A 12,175-nucleotide genomic window follows, 5' to 3' on the forward strand; every position below is an offset into this window, starting at 1 on the left:
CTGGATCGGGGCTTCTCTCCCTCTGACCAGCTGCAGGCACCCAGGACCCACGCCAGCTTCGCAAGGGCCGGCCGTAGTCACAGGGGAACATGGGAGGATGTCTTCGCCCGGGCCATAGCCACAGGAGCCTGGGACTGCAGGGTGGGCTACTTGTCCCTCTCCTGGGCCACAGGCGTGAGTGCAGCCGCTAATGCCCAGGACCATGGCTCTGACGGATTGTCCCTCTCCCAGGCAACAGATGCAACAGCTCGCGCCCGGGACCACGGGGCTGTCGGCTTGTCTCTCTCCCAGGCTGCCGCCCCAGCACCTGGCACCCGGGACTGTGCTGTGTGTGGCTTGTCCCTCTCCCTCTCTGGGCCACGGTTGCAGTTGCAGCCCCTGGCACCTGGAACTGTGGAGCATGCAGCTTGTCCTACTTCCAGGCCACAGCCTGGCTGGTCCCCATTCCTCTCTTGCAAGCTCATTTGTGCCTGGCTGGTCTCCATTCCTCACTCCCTATTATTGAATGTCTGAGCCATTACAGCATGATGGCATGAGGGCGTGATGACCATTTGCATATTAGTTCTTTATTATATAGGATTAGGTCTAATGACCTAATTTTAACTAATTACTCCTATAAAGACACCATCTTCACATAAACTCACATTCTCAGATACTTGGGATAAGTCTTCAGCATATGAATTTGGAAGGGATATAGTTCAACCAATAACTCTAAGTGTGTGAAAAAAGTGTGTACACCACTTAGTCCATAACTGCACATTTATAAAAACATGTACTATGTGTAACACTCTAAAGGCAGTACTGAGTCAGGGTCCAACTAGAAGCCAAACTCTAACCTTAGACCAAGGCTTGATGAAGAGTGAGAATCCAGGTCAGATCCTGGCTCATCAGATACAGTTCCAAGCTCCTAATAACTGCTGACGAATCCTGACTTATCTCCCTGTGGCCATTCTACCCTTCACCATCACTCCAAAATCCAGACCTAAAGAGAAATGTTTTATTGATTTGTCTTTCCCTTGCTTATAGTTCCAAATGGGCCAGGAGCTACAACAGCTTCAGAAATGGGTAGAGAAATTCCCATGTGCCTGTCCTCGCTGGCTATGGGGGAGCAGGGTCACCATCATCATTTATGACCCTGACTACATGAAGGTGGTCCTGGCAAGATCAGGTGAGACAGAAACCTGCATTGCAGCTGGAGCAGCTCTTTCTGCTTGGGTACATGACCTTGAGTTGATAATTCCAGAATAGACTTGCAGTTCTACCATCATTATCCGAACCCTTTAACAACCACCCTGCCAGCCCACAAGCCAGCTTAAGGCCAACAATGTCTGCTGAAAGGGAATGCTTAAAGAGTGGTGTGGGGCCACTTTTTAAAATTTCTCTCTCGTTCTTTCATTCTTTTTATTCTTCTTTTAACCAGATTGAGATGATCAATTGTGTAAATTTGCCCAGATCTAAAAAACAATTTCTTATCCACGCTGAGTTGGGTTTGGCACCCTCATTGGATGCCTATCCTGAGTCATGGAACGACTAACCCCCACAAATAAGTGGGAAGACCACAGATTTCTGTTTCTCTGGCATTGAGGATAGAGACTATTTCTGGCTGGTTCACCATCCTATGGGTGTTCTGCTGCTGGGATTGCTTTCCTGAGCCCACATTAACTATTAGAAAAGAGAAACTTGAGGTGGGAGATTGAGGAAGCTCTCTTGAGACACATTGCCAGCTGACAATGATCAGGAAGGAATAGCAGCCCGTGCTCTAGACTATAGCTGCTTCAAGGAGCATGTCCCCTCCAGGTTCCTCCACTGCCCTGTCTTTCCTTTCAGACCCAAAGACTTATGGCTGGTACAGATTCCTGGCTCCCTGGATTGGTAAGTATGTGTAATCAGGACTGTTGTTCTTTTGCCAGGTAGACTTACCCAGAGCTATCTCTTCGGCTCACAAAGAACAACAGATAACCAGCACTATATCACCAACCTCATCTTTGAATCAAGCCTGATTTCTCTTCTAATAAAACCTTCACCCCTTCTGGGTAATGGTGATGCCTCCCCCCCCCTGAAACTCAGCTTCTTCCCATCACTTCTCAGTGCTCTCCAATGTTTTCAGGGTAATATTCATTTATGATCTTCTATGACCTGCCTACTCTACTTCAGCCTTTAACTCACAGCTGTCGTGATGACATCCAATTTACTTGCTATTTTGGGAAATTCACATTCCTGAACTGTACTGGCCTTTCCTGCCTTTGCCCATCATTTGCTTTCTTCTGACACCCTTGGTTCCTCCCAAAATGTCCCGAGTCATCCTGATTCCATCTCCCCTCCCCACCCCCACCCCACACACACCTTTCTGTGGTCCAGGATATGGTTTGCTCCTGGTGAATGGGCAGACCTGGCTCCAACACAGGCGGATGCTGACCCCAGCCTTCCGCTATGACATCCTGAAGCCCTACATAGGCCTCATGGCTGACTCTGTCCAAGTGATGCTGGTAAGTCCATCCCTCTCTCACCTGATCACATGCACTCATAGTAGAGCTCATATAGTCCACACTAGGATACATGCGTCCTTCAGACATCCATCACACACGACCAGCTAGAATAACATGCTCATATCCCACAATGTGACAGAGCTTCCCAAAAGTGAATGGGACAGGATGTACCTGGGCACCAGCTTGGATCCACACTACTTTGGTCACTCCCAAGAGAAAGCAGAACCATGGTAGAAACAGGGTCTGCTCTCCTCACACCCCATGTCTTCAGCACAGTGGACTAGAGCAATAGTCATTCCCCTGGACACTGGTAGGCATGGACAGTGGCAGTTTCAGTGACAGGGAGGACATCCCAGAATGTCCTTCAGGTGGGCTCTGGCCTAGGTGCCAGGGCTTCAACATGAAATGGAGACACTCCATGGAAGGAAATGGAGATTACATCTGCACTCACAGACCCGGATCCTTATCTACTAGCTATGCTCAGCTAACATTTGATGAGGGAAAAAATTAAAGTCCCTGATGCCCTGTCCTTAGAATCCCCAGTACTGGTCTCTTAGGTTACCTCCTATCTTGACACATTTGCTTCCTAGAGTTGAAGTGTACCTATCCCTCAGGTTTAGCTCAAACCCAGGACAGGAATATTCCCAAATTGTTGCCTGAATAACAATGTTTTCTGGTTTGGCAAAAAGTAGTAATTATCAGAACTTATTCCTAAAATTCAAAACTAATTCAGACTCTTATGAGGGAACCTGTTTAATTATATAATCACAGTTTCTGAGAGTACAATACTCACATTACTAATGTTTGCTGTACAGTCTTAATATGTTATAATGCCTCTATTCAGGACAGTGAGGTATCTGAGAGAGAGAGAAAGAGAGAGAGAGAGAGAGAGAGAGAGAGAGAGAGAGAGAGAGAGCTTAGCTGGGTCAGCAGAGGCCCTCTGGGGGAGCAGAGTAGGGTCAATGTCCCCCTCCTACCACAGGACAAATGGGAGGAGCTCATCAGTCAAGACTCTCATCTGGAGATCTTTGAACACATCTCTCTGATGACCCTGGACACCATCATGAAGTGCGCCTTCAGCCAGCAGAGCAGCATCCAGATGGACAGGTCAGTGATAATCATGCAGCTGCTGGGCTTTTGTTTTACCAACTGATATGAACTTACTGGAGAGGCAGTTCAGGCAACTTGGATGCTCATGAGCACAAAAAGCCAGAGTCTGTCCAGAGCTCCTGACCATAGATAATTCCAAACCAGACCAAAATTGAATCAGCCACAGATCCCTGATCACTAGCACAGGGAGAAGTCTACTTCCTCTGGTTATGAAGGATTGAGGGTCACAAAGGCTATAAGACAGGAGCAATGTATGCCTCAGTGTCATCTGTACCCACTATTTGGGGAAACTCCCACCTAGAGCCCCACTTCACCTCCCAATACCTTAATCAGTTCTGTGTCTTCTCCCTACAGGAAATCCCAATCCCAATCCTACATCCAGGCCATTAGGGATGTGAAAAATCTTTTTTATTCTCGAGTGAGGAATTTCTTCTACCAGAACGACATTATCTACTGGCTGACGCCTGATGGCCTCCGGAGCAAGCGGGCCTGCCAGATCGCCCATCAACACACAGGTTGGACTCCCCCTCCTGGGCTGCTCCCCTCCTTCATCATGCACATCTCAAAAAGGGTGGCCCTGACCTCTGCTTTCTTTTGGGAGCTAGGCCATTCCCCACTGGATATGTACCAGGTGCAGGGCTTGGGAACCAAAATGTCAGGGTGCAATGGACTGTGCTGGTGTTCACATGTGTCACCACATAGTGATGTCACCCTCACCAAGCAGCATTCAAGCAGGGCCTACTCCATGGGTGTGCTATAAAGGGGAGGCCTAACTTGCAATCAGATGGTGCTAGACATCTCACCCCTCATAGGGACACCTCTCCCATATCCATCCTGATTCACTGGCACCCATATTGGAGCAAGGTGAGGGGCTGATGGGGCCGCTGTGGGTTGCTCTTTTGGGGCACCCAGAGCCCTTCACTCTGCCTGGAAACCACTGTTCTGCTACAGACCAAGTGATCAAACTGAGAAAGGCACATCTGCAGGGTGAGGAAGATCTCGAGGAGGTCCGGAGAAAGAGGAAGTTGGATTTCCTGGACATCCTCCTCTTTGCCAGAGTGAGTGCATTAGGGGGATCCTGAGGCTTTGCCTAGAAGACAAGAGGAAGGGGCAAGCAGTGCACTCTTACCTTCCTTTTCCAGATGAAGAATGAAAGTAGCTTGACTGACAAGGACATGCGTGCTGAAGTAGATACATTCATGTTCGGGGGCCATGACACCACAGCCAGTGGCATCTCCTGGACCCTCTATGCTCTGGCTACCCACACTGAGCATCAACAGAGGTGCCGCAAGGAGATCCAGAGCCTTCTGGGGGATGGTGCCTCCATCACCTGGTGAGTGCTCAGGAGATGGCAGAGCCCTGCCCACTCAGCAAGACAAGAAGCCCTGGTCTGCCGGGGCCTTGCCTGCCCTCAGGTTGGGCTTCATTCATTCCAGGGATCACCTGGATCAGATGCCCTACACCACCATGTGCATCAAGGAAGCACTGCGACTCTATCCACCTGTACCAAATGTCGGCAGAGAACTCAGCAAGCCCATCACCTTCCCTGATGGACGCTCCTTACCCAGAGGTCTGAACCTTACCATACTACTAACCTAGGAATTCTCCAAGAACCTGTGGCAGATCAGATCCACATGTCCTAGGGCAGTTTTGAACCTCTCTGGTCTAGTTTCTTCATTATTAATTGGATGCTTACTATATAATTTAGATGAAAAATATAAAATGCCTGGCACTGAGTTGGACCACAGCAAAAGTTCAATAAATATTAGTTCCCCTTCCAACTCAGAGAGAATAAGTCATTTCAGTACATTCACCTAAATAGGTTCCATGCCTATGTGACACCTCACATGAAGAGGATCCTAAGAATTATCATTCTCCAGGACTACCCTTCCATCACATATAGAATCCATGGTTTCATCCTGCTACAGGAATTCCATTTGATGGCACTGATGCTCTATGATTCTAACACTCCATGTTCCAATCCCAACTCCAGATTACAAGAGTCTAGGGGCAATTTTGTTTGCATGGTCACATTTATTTGACTCCCCTCCATATCTGAGGTAATGTATGCATAAGTCCTTTTTGACAAATGCAAAGAACTGTATAAATGGCAGTTAATATAATTCTGACTCAGTCCATGGAATGTTCTTCACAAGATGTTGAATACTTGATGTGGCTTTTGGTTTTTTACTCTAATAGTCTAATTCCCTGAGATGTGAGGGGGGCAGAGACATTCAGTCAGAGGTAGGTGTAGCTGTGGTTTCTTTCTTATGGGATCTTGGCTCTAGGGCAAACTTTTTGTCTTGAGGGCCACAAAAGTTTGCCAGGGGTGGGCAAACTTTTTGACTTGAGGGCCACAATGGATTCTTAAACTGGACTGGAGGGCCGGAACAAAAGCATGGATGGAGTGTTTGTGTGAACTAATATAAATTCAAAGTAAACATCATTACATAAAAGGGTACGGTCTTTTTTTTCAATAGTTCTATTCATTTCAAACGGGCCGGATCCAGCCCTCGGGCCGTAGTTTGCCCACGGCTGCTCTAGGCAAATGAGGGAAATCCGGAAATCCAAGGTCATAGGTCTGATGGGCAAGTCCCTAAGGAGCCCTCAAGTTGATGTCAGAGAGCAGCTGATGACCAGATCTGAGAATACTGCCATGGTTGGAGGCCACTCTTTAGCTCACCTTTGGTGGTCTGTATCCCAACCCTGCCACATCCTAGCTGTGTGATCATAGGCAGGTTGCTCGGCCTCTTGGAAGCTCAGGTGTCTCATCTGAACCACAGGAATATATATTAGCACCTTCCTTGGAGGGCTGTGGTGAGGATAGATGAGTTAAAGCATAATCCCCAAGGGACTCGTGGATGGCACTTGATAAATGTGAGTTTTACTTTGAATTGCTCCAAAAGCAGGCCTTCACTTCTTCCTTCCTCCTCACTCCTGGGTCATGGTTATAGACTCCTAATGTGTGCACATGTGTTTTGCCATGTTCACCCCACCTCTATTGCAATAGGATCAATCCACTCAGAGTGACTCTCATTGTGGCTCCCAAGCTTTTTGTGCATGCACCTGCCGCCCGCTCGCATGAGTATAATCCATCTTCTCTCCTCTACCTGCCCAACAGGAATCCATGTCTCACTTAACTTTTATGCACTTCACCATAATCCGAAGGTGTGGCCTAACCCAGAGGTATGGTGGCTGTGGGAGGGAGGATGGGCTGAGGGAGGGAAGATGAGCTGATCTTTCTAGACAACACCTCCTCTTGTGCCCTCATGGATTGGAAGGAGGGGCTGACCCTACCAGTCCTGGCCCTACTGCTCTCTCTGCAGGTGTTTGACCCTTCCCGTTTTGCACCGGGTTCTGATTCACACAGCCATGCTTTCCTGCCCTTCTCAGGAGGATCAAGGTGAGGCATCCTGTACTTGGGTGGTGCGCATCACCGGGGGCATACCTTGATGATTGTGACCTGCATTTATATGTGGTGTCTGCTGTTATGCCCTTGTATATTGTTGTGTTGAGAAGGAGGCGTTTTTCTATATGTACAAAAGAAAGGTGGCATTTCAGGGCAGGGCACAAACACTTGATCCGCTGATTTTCTCTGAAAAGCAATTGATTGTCATTGTTTTTTTGTTGTTGTTGTTGTTTTTGCTTTGCGTTGGACTGTGTAGACAGTGGAACTATGGTATATAAATCCCCCCTCAGATATAGAATTTTGTCTACTGTCAATGTCATGGTTATGTGAATGTTAATGTGAAGTCCAACTTTTGTTGGGAGACTGCAAAAATAGAGAGGCACATATTGCTCCAAAACTCTTCAAATGGCTACTTTCCCAATGGCCTTGCACAATTCAGTGTCAATTTTTCATTTCACAAATACGAGTTCTGCAAGTTAAAATTTTTCATACAAATTTAAATTTCAGATTACTTTTCTCAGTTATCAGTAATATTAAAAAATGGGTTTTTCTCTTCCCACAGGGCAGTCAAACCACTGCCTTTTCTACTTCACTGATCAGCCACTCACTGTATCTGTGACATTTGTGTGTTTTTGGGTTTCTAGCACTTTCCTTGTCCTAACTGCTCAAGCCTTAATCAGGAATGGTGCACTAGCCCTTTGAAGAGAGTTTCACTCCAATGTCTGCCTCTTTAATTTTGCAGACTATCCTACAAAAGCTTGACTCTATATTGATATTCAAATAAGCATGACTATCTTTCCAGGAGGTAAAATCTATACTAAAAAAAGGGTAATATGCTAATTGGACCGGGAGTCCTTCTGGATGTCCTTCCAGAGAAAGCCATGGTGACAGGGCTAAGACAGAGGCAGTTAGGGGTGATCAGGCCAGCGGGGGGCAAGAGGGCAGTTGGGGCCGAGCAGGCCAGCGGTGGGGGGGAGAGGCAATTGTTGGGTAGCAGGCTGTCTGGAAGGGCAGTTGGGGGCTATCAGGCCAGCAGGGGGAGACAGTTAGGGGTGATCAGGCTGGAAGTGGGGGACAGTTGGGGGTGATCAGGCCTGCAGGCAGAGTGGTTAGGGGCAATCAGGCAGACAGGCAGATGAGCAATTAGGAGCCATTAGTTCCGGATTATGAGAGGGATGTCCGACTGCCATTTTAGGCCCCATCCCTGTGGGTTCCTGATTGGAGAGGGTGCAGGCCGGCCTGAGGGACACCCCCTGCCCCCTGCAGGAATTTCATGCACCGGGCCACTAATCTGTACTAAAAAGAGGTAATATGCTAATTAGACCAGGTCAACTGAACATCTTCTGGACGTCTGACATCCTTCTGGATAGTTTAGGGGTGACCAGGCCGGTGGGGGCGGGGGGAGTTAGGAGGCAACCAGGTCGGCAGGGGGGCAGTAAGGGGGCAATGAGGCCAGCAGAGTCCAGTTAGGGGGCAATCAAGCTGGCAAGAAGAGGCAGTTAGGGATGATCAGGCAGGAAGGTAGAGTGGTTAGGGGAGATCATGCAGTCCCGCAGGGAAGCACTTAGGAGGTGACCAGACCAGCAGAGGACCAGTTTGGGGGCTATCAGGCTGGCAAGCAGAGGTAGTTAGGGGAGATCAGGCAGGCAGGTGAGTGGTTAGGAGAAATCAGACAGGCAGGTAGAGTGGTTAGGGGCAATCAGGAAGGCAGGCAGGTGAGCGGTTAGGAGCCAGCAGTCCCAGATTGCAAGAGGGATGTCCGACTGCCAGTTTAGGCCCCATCCAGCAGGGATCGAGCCTGAACTGGCAGTTGGACATCTCCCGAGGAGTCCCGGATTATAGAGAGTGCAGGTCGGAATGAGGGACCCCCCTCCCCCGCCCGTGCATAAATTTTGTGCACTGGGCCTCTAGTTCTTTATATAAAATGGGTTTTATGTAGCAAAGTTCCAAAGTCAACACTGTCAACATTGGCAAGAAGTATAAAAATAAGGACAATCATTGCTTTGAGAGAAAACCCACTACTTTGCACATGACACATAGCATTAGAAAGGCCCCTGGTGTGTAAAATATAAAACATAGTTGAAACAGCTGTGGAGCTGGAAAAGTACACTCCAGATGGCCTGCTGTTTGAAAATCTGCAAAGACTACAGAATTCCTCTTGTGAAACAGTAACTTCCATAAACTTTGTACTTGGTTACTAGAAACAAGCTTTTTCTGCCCTAGCTGCTTTGGCTCAGGGATCAGAGCATCAGCCAAGAAACTGAAGGGTTGTGGGTTTGATTCCGGCCAAGGGAATGTACCATGATTGCAGGGTTGATCCATGGACCCAGTTGGGGGTGCTTGAGGGAAGCAACCAATCAATGGGTCTCTCTCACATCGATGTTTCTCTCTGTGTGTCTCTCCCTGTCCCTTCCACTCTCTCTGAAATTCAATGGACAGAAAAAAAACCCAACACGGGTAAGGAGTAACAAAAAATAAAAAAGAAAGAAACAAGATTTTTCTGAATCCATGTGTCTGTGAATTCTTCAAATGGCGAATCAGCTTTCACAGAACACACTTTTCTAAAACTGTTCTTCCAGAGATTGATTGGCTGTACCATTTGGTTTCTCCCAGGATTGAGTCCTTCCTCATAGATCTTGGCTTGAAGTCATGTGCCTGCCACTAGAGGGCGGGAGAGCACTAGGCAGCTCAATCCCTAGCCCCGAACTCAGGTTTACTTTTTTTTCTTCTCCCAACGTTAATTTACTTTTTCAATTCAATTGACTTCATTCAAATATAAACATATTTCTTGAGCCTGTGCCTGTGTGCCAAGTCCTGTGCTAGGAGATGGGAAAGATACTGTCCCAGCCTCCAGGAGTTCAGTCAAGAAACAAATACCTCTACTCATGACACAATATTCATCCATCCTTTCACTTGCTCATTCACTCACTGAGCACACTGTTGAATGTTCCATGTTTCTTGAACTGTCCAGGGCATGGGATGGTAATGTATTCTTAAATAAAACACTAATTCTGCTTTGGGGGTCCTGGGAAGAAGGGGTACTGCTAGCAGGGGGGGCGGGGGTGGTGGTGGTGAGGATGGCATATCATGGGGATCAGACATGAACATGTGGCAGGCAGAGGTGCAGGTAGGGCATTCTCTGTGATCTCAGCATGAGCTGAGCTAGGAAGTAGTGGAGCTAGACAGGTAAGAGGTGAGTGAGGCAATAACCCATGGAGGGCTTTGATGCCAGCTGAGGCATTGGACGTGTCCTACCTGTAATTGGGGGCCTTGAAGGGGCTGAGCTGGGTGTAGCTTCAGTGAAGTGTTAGGGGAGGCAGGGAGACAGAAAAGTCCAGATGAGGAGACTAATGGATGTCAAGGAGGGACATTTCTGAGGTAGAATAAGAAGGCTACAGAAACTGGTTGACTGCCTCATTGGGAGGCAGGTGGAGCAATTGATTGTCCCAGAAAATCCCCTTGTTGCATTTCTGATTTCCACCAGCAATCCCATCTCTCGTTCTCTTTGAGCATCAAAATTCCAGGCATCCTCCTAAATGGTGAGGACCTGAGTGTGTTGCCTACCCCACTCCATGTCATGCCTTGACCTGGCCACCACATTGTGAAACCAGAAGTTGCTTGTGGAAGGAGTAAACAAACTAGTAATTAACTTTGTAGTGATTTCCTTGACTTGATTCAATGACTTAGGGCATTGAATTTCTCTAACAGGATTTCATGGCTGCTGAGAACAGAAGTAGGGAAATTCAATGGACAGAAAAAAAACCCAACACGGGTAAGGAGTAACAAAAAATAAAAAAGAAAGAAACAAGATTTTTCTGAATCCATGTGTCTGTGAATTCTTCAAATGGCGAATCAGCTTTCACAGAACACACTTTTCTAAAACTGTTCTTCCAGAGATTGATTGGCTGTACCATTTGGTAGCAAGGCTTGTGGGGTAGAAGTGCGTGACCTAAAAGGAAGGGGATTGGATTGACTCATATCAGAATGCCCTGTTCCAGGCATGGGCTCAGTGACAGATGCCTGCCCAGCTGAAAACAGGATTTGATGCCATTTCTCATGTTGTTTTCCTCATATTGTCATCTTGGCCCAGGAACTGCATTGGGAAGCATTTTGCCATGAAGGAGCTGAAGGTGGCTGTGGCCTTGACCCTGCTTCGCTTTGAGCTGGCGGCAGATCCTCGCCAAGCTCCCATCCCCCTCCCAAAGATCGTCTTGGATTCCAAGAATGGGATCCACCTGAAGCTCAGAAAGCTCCTCTAGTCCTTGTTGGGACAAGGGCAAGCTCTGAGGAACTCCTTCCTGCCCTTCCCTGTCTATCTCCCCAATTCCTGCTTTCCACCTGCACACCTGCCCTTCCACCTGATGTCCTCCTTTCCATCCTCTGCCTGTCTGCCCCTTTCTCTGTACTTTTCACTTTCTGCCTGCTTGTGCTTCTCTGTATTAGTCTCCTTTAGCTGCTATAATAATTTACCACAGCCTCAGTGACTTAGAACACCACAAATTTCTTCTCTTAGGGTTCTGGAGTCAGAAATCTGACATGGGTTTCACTGGACCACGACCAAGGTGTGGTGGGCAAGGCCATTTAACCTCCAGGGCTCTAGGAGAGATTCCCTGTCTTTGTCTTTCCAGAATCTAGAACTGCATTTTTATATCTTTGGCTCCTGGAGCCATCCTGCATATTCAAATCCAGCAGCATTTTCAAATATCTTTCTGCTTCTATCTTCACATTGCCTTCTCTTTTATGAGGACATCTATGATTATATGGGCCACACAGATAAAACAGGACATAGTCACACCTGGCAGGGAATAGGCCGTGGACATCTTGGGAGCCATTCTTCAGCTGAATTGGTCCCCATGTGACTACCATCAGTCTGCGTTTGGTGGCCTTCTGTGTGTTTCCTACCCATTTGTCATCTCCACACCCTCTCCTTTTTCCTTCCTCCTTAGAATAAAGTTTACAACGTCATGTGATGTGTCTGTCTTTTCTTTATCTCCTTTGTCTTCCCTTTCCTGCCACATTGGTGACTATGTGCTTGATGGTCCCCCTGACCCTGGGCTCTGTTCCCTTTCTACTCCACCAGCCTCTCTCAACCCAGGCCTGTTCTCTTGCTGATTCTGAACATAGGTCCCCTTCCTGTCCCATCCTATGTTATTCCTAGGTCAGGGTCCTG

General features: G+C 47.8%; 1 protein-coding gene across 2 annotated transcripts; it reads left to right on the forward strand.

The window, feature by feature from the left end:
• Positions 1–1,001: 1,001 nt before the first annotated feature.
• LOC102774956 (cytochrome P450 4A6) lies at positions 1,002–11,970 on the forward strand. Of its 2 annotated transcripts, none has more exons than XM_006762536.2 (11): positions 1,002–1,168; positions 1,798–1,872; positions 2,359–2,486; positions 3,469–3,593; positions 3,951–4,111; positions 4,548–4,654; positions 4,739–4,929; positions 5,033–5,166; positions 6,718–6,782; positions 6,923–6,999; positions 11,096–11,970. In XM_006762536.2, exons 1-11 carry the CDS (start codon positions 1,033–1,035, stop codon positions 11,262–11,264), a joined length of 1,368 nt encoding a protein of 455 aa, XP_006762599.2. In that variant the 5' UTR covers positions 1,002–1,032; the 3' UTR covers positions 11,265–11,970. The 2 variants fall into 2 exon arrangements, with proteins under 2 accessions (XP_006762599.2, XP_015418629.1); XM_015563143.1 differs by having other exon boundaries at positions 1,828–1,872.
• Positions 11,971–12,175: the final 205 nt, after the last annotated feature.

This window comes from Myotis davidii, unplaced genomic scaffold (genome assembly GCF_000327345.1).
Source record: "Myotis davidii unplaced genomic scaffold, ASM32734v1 scaffold458, whole genome shotgun sequence".
NCBI lineage: Eukaryota > Metazoa > Chordata > Mammalia > Chiroptera > Vespertilionidae > Myotis > Myotis davidii.